This window comes from Pteropus vampyrus, unplaced genomic scaffold (genome assembly GCF_000151845.1).
Source record: "Pteropus vampyrus isolate Shadow unplaced genomic scaffold, Pvam_2.0 Scaffold95, whole genome shotgun sequence".
In the NCBI taxonomy this organism is placed as follows: domain Eukaryota; kingdom Metazoa; phylum Chordata; class Mammalia; order Chiroptera; family Pteropodidae; genus Pteropus; species Pteropus vampyrus.
Window position 1 is genome coordinate 1,855,494 of NW_011888876.1, and position 8,120 is coordinate 1,863,613.

General features: G+C 55.0%; 1 protein-coding gene and 1 long non-coding RNA gene across 2 annotated transcripts in view; both read left to right on the top strand.

Moving 5' to 3' along the window:
* Positions 1–6: 6 nt before the first annotated feature.
* On the top strand, positions 7–1,571 carry LOC111742464. The gene is made up of 2 exons (XR_002781340.1): positions 7–1,105; positions 1,169–1,571. It is a non-coding gene; the product is annotated as an uncharacterized LOC111742464 (long non-coding RNA).
* Positions 1,572–5,799: 4,228 nt separating this feature from the next.
* Positions 5,800–8,120, top strand: part of SH2D3C (SH2 domain containing 3C) — a 28,292-nt gene continuing 25,971 nt past the window's right edge. Inside the window, exons 1-2 of the mRNA XM_023532956.1 lie at positions 5,800–5,943; positions 7,913–8,114. Of these exons, the coding sequence (XP_023388724.1) occupies positions 5,907–5,943; positions 7,913–8,114 (239 nt within the window). The 5' untranslated portion in view covers positions 5,800–5,906. The remainder of the gene's footprint in view (positions 5,944–7,912; positions 8,115–8,120) is intronic.

Here is an 8,120-nt window from a genome sequence, read left to right on the forward strand (position 1 = left end):
CCGGCCGCCCTCGGCGCGTCACCGCCCGCGGCCCCTCCTCCGCCTTCGGAGGTGGGGCCCGGCACTCGACACCTGGCTTGGGGGCGCCTCGCCGCGTGCCTCAGTTTACCGCCACATGCCAGCTGCCGCGGAGAGCCCCTTCCTCCCTGGCTCGGAACGCCCACCCCACCCCCCGCAACTGGCCAAAGCGGGAGGCAGCGAGGGAGCGGCCTCCGGTCCTAGGAGGGGAGAGCGGCCCCCGCTGCCGCCTCCCCTGGCCCCCGCCACCCGCCGTTGATATGGCAACCGACGGCCGCCAGGGGGCGCGGCGACACTGGAGGCGGCGAAGGAGCAACGCCTGGACCTTCCAGTGCTGGACGCCCTGTTCTCTGGGAGGCAGAGGTGAAACCCACCGACCCCGGTCCCCGCCGAACTGCACCGAGCCTCGGGTTAGTAATCACAAAAACTGGCAGCATTTACTCAGCACCCCTGTGTGCTCAGGAAGTGCTAGGCGTTCCCGCTGACTCCTGAATCAACAGCCTCGGTCAGGATCACTAACCCATTTTACAGAAGAGGACATTGAGGCTCAGAGAGGTGAGGTCATTTGCTCAAGGTCTCTCGGTAACAAAGCTGGGACTCGAACCTGTCTGTCTGAAGAGGATTCTCCTAACTCAGGCTATTTACAGTCTCGCCAGGAGTATAGCAGTGGTGCTATTTGAGGCCTGCTGTCCTACCAGGCACCCAAGCCCCCCATCCAGCCCTATGCCGCCTTCCCTGCCCCAGCGTCTTTCTCATACCTTCCTGGCTCCAGGTGCCTCCCAGTTCTTCCTCCAGCTCCACTCAACGACCAGCCCACAGCAAAGCTGTCTTCTGCCTCCTTCGTACCCCTGCCGGCTGCCCCCCTTTTCCAGCCCTCTGCCCATCGATCACCTGAGCCCTGGCCTCCCAGCCTGGCCTCTTCATCTGTCCCTCTCACAGCACTCACCAGATCATTCTGAAGTAGAGTCCGCATGTATTTCCCTCCACTGTCTTCAGGAAAAAACAAATTGTGACGTTTGAGGGTCTTTCCAGCCCCCCTCCTAGGCTGTGGCCAGAAAAATCTCCTCAGTGTTTCCTACCTCCCCAGGTAGGAGAGGGTTCTGGGGTGCAATCAGTGAGCACAGTGCTGTGCCCATTGATTGCACCCCAGAACCCTCTCTACCTGCAGAAAACCGTTCGGCTCTTACCCCACATGCTTGGCCTTGAAGCCTCCTCATAGGAGGAGGAGGCAGGAATGAATGGGTCTAGTTATCCTGGTGTCCCAGGAGACCCTGCTCTGGGGGAGGGCCCTGCCAGGGAGTGCCTTGAGGGTCAGGTGAGGAGCGGGGGGGGGGGTCCTCTCCTGAGGGCAGTATGGAGCCAGCGAGGCTTTTAGGCAGTCAAGTGACATATCAGGGTGTGATCTGGGGTCAGCTTCATGGTACATTATTAGAAGCAGGGAGGCCATTGGCTAAATTGGGGGTAGTGAAGGCAAGGAGGGAGAAAATAATAATTGTAGTAATTACAATTTATTGAGGGAAAAATAAATGGTCCAAGCCATGTACTTAACACTTTATGGGAATTATCTCAATTTTTACTCAGCCAGATGAGGCGGGTACTATTACCACTTCCATTGTACACGTAAGGACACTGAAACTCAGAGGTGACATCACCTGGCCAGGATCAAACAGCTGGCCAGTGGCCACACGGGTATTTGAACCAGGTCAGTCTGGCACAAACCCCAAGCACTTACGCACATCAGGACCCCACCCATCTGGACTGGGGGCGGAGCTAGGGCACAGTCAGGGCACAGCACTGCTGGAGGAGTACCCTGGATACCAATGGGAGGAGTGAGAGGGGACAGTAGCATGGGGGTCTGCCATGGGTTTGGATGGCTTCCACACTCAGACTCTCAGGCCAGGGCCCTTGCCTGCTTCCCACGAACCCTCCTTAAGTCACGTCCTGTGGGCAGAAGCCTCAGCAGAAGTTCCGGTGCTGTCATCACCTCCACCCCATCGTCTCTGGTCTGAACCCCAATGTGGCCAGTCACTTCCCTTCTGGGCTTCGTGGCCCCAGCCCTCCCCGGGGAAGGAGGGCAGGCAGGAGCATTCAGAAGGCTGCCCAGGCCTGGGACTTCAGATCCCCCATGTGGAAATGAGAAGAGATGAGGATCTACCTGGAAATGATTCCTCACTGACTTGACTTCTGATTTGCTGGCTTGAGTTTGGTGCTTCCCGCTCCATAGATTTGCTAAGCTAACGAAGCTAGATACGTGGCCAGTACTCAATAAATGTTTGCTGACTGACTGACCAGGCTCTAAGCCCCTGGTCCTACTGCCATTTAACAATTAGGGAAACTGAGGCATAGAGTAGGAAAGGGAGCCACTGGCCAGCTGTTTGACCCTGGCCGGGACCCTTTGATTTCCTCCCCCAAGCAGGGGAAGGATGAGGGTGTGGAGGGAAGGAGAAGACAGGCTCATGGAGTGGGCTGCCCTTGGTTGCTGGTATGTCTGGGGACACAAGGGGTCCTTGGATAGAGTAGAGTGTACAGGATGGATAATGGCTACGTGATATGCGTAGCTCTAACACCATGGACATTCTGCTCCCACTAGCTGGGTACTGACCCTGTGCCTGGACCTGTGTTGATATGTAGTCCCCCTGGAACTTTACAGCACTCCTCTTAGAGATTGCTGTTATCGGGCCCAAGTTACAGAAGAGGAAACAGGCTCAGAGGGGTGACATGGCCTGCCCACGGCCACATAGCCAGGAAGTTATGGAGCTGAGATTCAAACCAGGTGAATTCAAAGGCTAGAGTCATTTACCATCATTTACCATCATCTTACATGGCCGCCAATACCAGACAGCCGGGAAAAGCTGGGGAAAGGCATCTGCTGAGACTTACGGTACGGCATCTGTGAGGTCAGTGTGGGTGCATAAGGCCAGTTCCTCTCAGGGAGCACAAACATGCAAATAAAGACACAAGTGAGTGTAATATGGGTGATACTCAGTGTAAATGTTTTATTTCATTGCCCCGGGATCATGTGCAGATGTTGTATTTGTCCCATTTTACCGATGGGAAAAATCAAGCTCAGAGAGGTGTTGTGACTTGCCCAAGGTCATGCAGGTGGCCTGAACTCAGGTTAGCCTGAGCCCAATGCCTTCAGCTATGCAGTTGAAGGCCTCCAGTCTCTAATAGTATCTGGCCAAACTGCAAGTAACTGAGTCATGGACTGGGGAAGAGGGCAGAGGGGGAGGGGACAGAAATCAGAGTAGGGTATCTGGGGGTGCTATGGCTCAGTCTAGACCTGAGGGGCTCAACAGAGGCAAAAGATGGAGCCAGTGGAAGGGAGAATGGCATTCCAGTTATGGGTCCAGCCCAAGCAAAGGCCTGATGGCAGGAAAGCACTTGTGTGTCCAGAGCTGCAGGGCAGAACATGGGCTGGGCGGCCTCCGGCACAGGCTGAGGACGGCCTGTGGGACAGCCACCCGCCAGCAGGTCCCCAGCCATACTTCCAACGGCCACTCGAGGCAGCACAAAGGGGGCTCTGAGCTCAGCGGGGCCGCCACACTGAGCCCCATTCATTCTCCCCGGGATCCGGCAACTGCCCTGGCGCCTGGGCCAACAGCAGGGCCCCCAGCGCTGACAAGGCACCTCCACCACACAATACAGCCTCGCTGTGTCCCGGACTCCCGGGTCGCACGCCGTGTGCCTGCCTCTGGGGTTTCCTGGCCTGAACCACCCCCATCCCTCACTGACAACTGCCAGGGTTTGCCGAGGCCACAGTGTACATTTGCTCTTTTCGTCCTCCCAACAGTCCCAGGAAGTGGGGGCTACTGTGACCCATTTCACGGATAAGGAAACTGAGACCCAGAGCAGTAAAGTCGCATGAAAGATCACACAGTAAGTTGGGAGTGGGCCTGGCCAGGAAGCCAGCACTGGCCGATGCCACAGCCTCAGCAGTTAGACCGTCACTGAGACTGCCTCCCGGGAGAGATGCCAGGGACTCATTAGGAAGACCCCCAGCTACATCAGGCCACAGGCCCCTCTCCCTCTTGTAACAGTACTCCTGAGATGGGCGGAGCACCAGCCTGGGGGCGAGGGGGCCCGGATAACTGTCTAGTCTCTGCTCCTCTTCAGCCTCAGTTTCCTCATCTGTGAAATGAGCCAGTACCAGCATTTGCCTCACAGGTCTATTAGAAGGATTCGATAGGCAATCTGTGGAGGCTTCCGGCTCTGTGCCTCATAGTGAATGCTCAGTAGAAAGAACTGGAATTGTACCCCCCTTATTTCTTCGAAGTCCATGGCCCAGAAACCCCCTCTTTTCATTTGAACTTTGAACACTGGTCCCGGTCTGTCTGTGAGCAGGACCCTAGTGCCTTGGTCTCATGGGCTGTGTCCCTTTCCCTGTCAAGACCTCAGGCTCCCCCTCATCCCATCGAGGAAGTTCAGCCAGAACCTTCTCCCACCCAGGACCATCATCCAGCTGCCAGGGGCATGGAAGTGAGGACCACAGCTGGATAAGCAGATTCCAACCCTAGGTAATTTGTCTTATTCACATATATAGAGTGGGGAAAAAAGTAACATTTACCTCTTAAGACAGAAGGACTAAGCCCTGTGGCTGGAACATACTAAATGATGAGAAGACATTAGTCATCATTTTTATGGAGTACGCAGGAAGGGCCCTATTTGACCTGGGACTCCCTGTCTCACAGCCCTAGTTGCCAGCCCCAGGGGCCAGGATAATGTCAAACCACGCTGGAGCCTCTGTGGGTTGACTGAGTACCAAGTACCACACTGTGCCCATTCCAGAGATTAGGTGACTGAGACTTCAGAGGCTCCAGTAACTCATCCGCAGCACACAGAGGTAGAATTTGAAGCCCCTGGTTTTATGACCCCTCCCAACCGCAGCAGCTGTTGACAGTCCTCACAGGTGTCTCGGACAACCTGTATAAAAGAGGTTTCATTTCCTCATCTCTGTCCTGCCCATGTGAGTGTATACACACACATGCATACATATATACACACACAGACTGGCAGGTAGGCTATGAGCTAAGGGACTTGGAAGGGCAAGTTATAACTCAGTCTGTGCCACCAACCTGCTGTATGACCTGGGACAATCCCTCTGCCTATATGTGCCTCAGGTTCCCCGTCTCTGTACAGTGGTAGATCAAATTATCGCCATGTCCCTGGTAGCTTGAAAAGGACTGACTGTGCCTTGGTGGATGCCAATTTTGTACCAGGCTTTGCACTAAGCACTGGACACTGTGAATTGGACATTGCAAACGTCCAATTCACAGAGAGGAAACGGGCTCAAGGAGGTGAGTGCCCTGGCCTAGGATCACATGGTAACAAAGTGGCCAGCCAGGACTTGAACTTGGGTCTGGGTGGTCCCAGAGGCCACAGGCCGAAGCACAGTACTCTTCCATTCACTGCTGCCAGTCCATCCCCAGGCAGGCTGAGAATAAACTGCCCTGTGCTCGGACCTGACTCCCCACACACTCCCAGCCCAATGGCCAGACCCCCTGACAGTGGTTGGCAGGTCCCCAGCAGCCCCTGACCCAGTGGGCTCCGTTCCCAGAGCCTGTGGTTTGTTCCCCAGACCTTCTAGGTCTCATGGGTTTGTGGTCTGCCCCCTGTCCCCCTCCCCATTGCTGCCAAGGCCAAGGAGGAGGCCCACGGAGGCCCCCACCCCAGCCCCGGAACTGGGGGAGGCCCCAGCCCCCGCCCCTGCAGAGAGGATGGGGAGGGTGGGGCTGTGGGAGTTTCACTGGTTTAAAAATACACAGAGGAAGCAAGTGAGAGGGTGCGAGAAAGGGGAAGGGGAGGTGAGAGAAGCACCTCAACATTCAAGTCCAGAGCCTTGAGACGCCACTTTCCTACAGGCCAAGGGCTTTGCACCACTTGCCAAGATGACGGAGGGGCCCAAGAAGGCCAGCAAAAAGTTCAGTGAGTGCATGGCCCTTCATCCCGCTGTCTGTGCATCTCAGGCTCTCTGCTTCTTCATAACTGTCTTGTTTCTGTTTCTCTTTCTGTCTATGTCTATCTCTCTCTGGAGATCTCTGCTTCTGGGTTTCCATGTCACCATCTCTCTGTCACTCTGGCCCCAGTATCTTTCTCTCTCCCTGGCTGGTTTGGCTCCCCCTCTCTGCGCTTCTGTTGTTTCTGTCTCGGTCCACCCTGACTCATTCTCTCCGTTGGTCTGCACATCCTGGTCCCTGGCTCTCTTTGACCTACCCCATGGCTGGGCTGGGAAAGACACCCCCCCTGACACCCTGTCCCCTGCCTCTGGGCCTGGTTCCATAGGGTCTCAGGTCAGGCAGCGTTGCTGGGGTGGGGTGGGGTGTGTGCGTGCCATGCGATGCTGTCTTACATCCTCAACAGCAGTGACACTGGGACCCAGAGCAACTTAATGAAGGGCCACACCCACCTATTGTTGTTTCCCCAGGTCAATCCCCTCCTGGTCCCAGAAATCTGCTCCCCCTGGTTCCTTCTATCTGTGTGTGTGTGTGTGTGTGTGTGTGTGTGTGTGTGTACAGTGTAAGGATTATGACTACATTCCACGGCTGAAAAGACTGAGGCCTAGAGAATTGCATGAGATCATAAGGGGCTCAATGTCATGTTCCTGACTTGGCCTCAGTTTCCCTCCCTGCCCCACTACTGTTTCCTCCAGACCCTCGGTGTCCGGGACGCGAAATAAGTCGTGCTGAGACAGGAGGCGGTTTGTGGTCCTCCCTCTGGCTGTTGGCACAATTTCTGCCCCATGGAATAGCTTTCTGAGAGCAGAGTGACAGACTTTTCTGACAATGTGAATCAAGAAGCAGAGGCTAAGACCAAGTGAGGGCTGGGCAGGGCTGGGAGGAAAGCCCCAGAGCACTGACCCAGCAGTCCACAGCCCTGGACCCTTATCCAGGCTCAGCCTTGCTGTGTGACCCTGGGCAGGTTCCTTCCCCTCTCTGGGCCTCAGTTTCCTCTCTTGTCAAATGGGGGCATCCTACCTATATTCTGGCATGTTTATGAGGAGGAAGCAGAGGATGCCAAGGAAGTTGAAAATGCCAGAGATTTTCCCTTTTTGTTCATCTGGAAGCATAGAGAAGTCCGATGGTGGTGGCTGTGAGGAGGGGCAATCCCACTGCTGGGGACAGGAAGGAGAGAATTCACATGCGCCCCTGCGGAAATGTGGAGATGGTATCACCCGAGCACTGTCGCCTGAGTTGGGACCGTGGGCTCAGCTGACAGGAAAGAAAGAACCGCAGGGAGTGGGACCCTCAGGCTCCTGACAACCCCCTTTTCATTTCGTCCTCTGCCCCAGGTGCTCAAATGCCCCTTCCTGCCCCCACATACACATACACACATGCACACGCATGCAGTTTTACCTGCTGGCTGTGTGACCTTAGTGGTTCATTTCACATTTCTGAACCTCAATTTCCTCATCTGGAGGATGGGGGATTAAACTTGCATCACTGAGTTGTGCTGAGAATTCAGCGAGATGATGCATGCAGCATGTTTAATAAATGCACGGGTGTGATTGTAATCGTCATCATCATCATCAGCTTCATTACTTCTTGAGAAAATCCTGTGTACTGGGCACCATGTTAAGAATATTATTTACATGCTTTTCTTCAATCCTCTCACTGCCCATAGGCGGTGGGTACTATAATCTATTTTAATGATGTGGCGAATGGGGCTCAGAGAGGTCGAGTGACTTGCCTAAGGTTGCACAGCTAGGATGTGGAAGAGCAGGGATTCAAGTCCAGGGCCACATGACTCCAAAGCTGCCAAGTTATACCATAGTAATTAGAGGGAGTGCCAGTGAGGCCGGACCCTCCACAAACCCTCGATGAGTCAAACAGCATGTGTTTTTTATTGTTACTGCTGCTGGCATTGGCATTAACTCTTTTCCCTCCTCCCCTGCCAGAGTTCTTCAAGTTCAAGGGCCTTGGGAGTCTCTCCAACCTCCATCGGTCCTTCACTCTGAGACGGTCCTCAGCCCCCGTCAGTATCCGTTCCTACCTAAAACCTGAAACGTTTGAGGCCACACAGGATGACATGGTGACAGTCCCCAAGAGCCCCCTGGCCTATGCTCGCTCCAGTGACATGTACAGTCACATGGGCACCATGCCTCG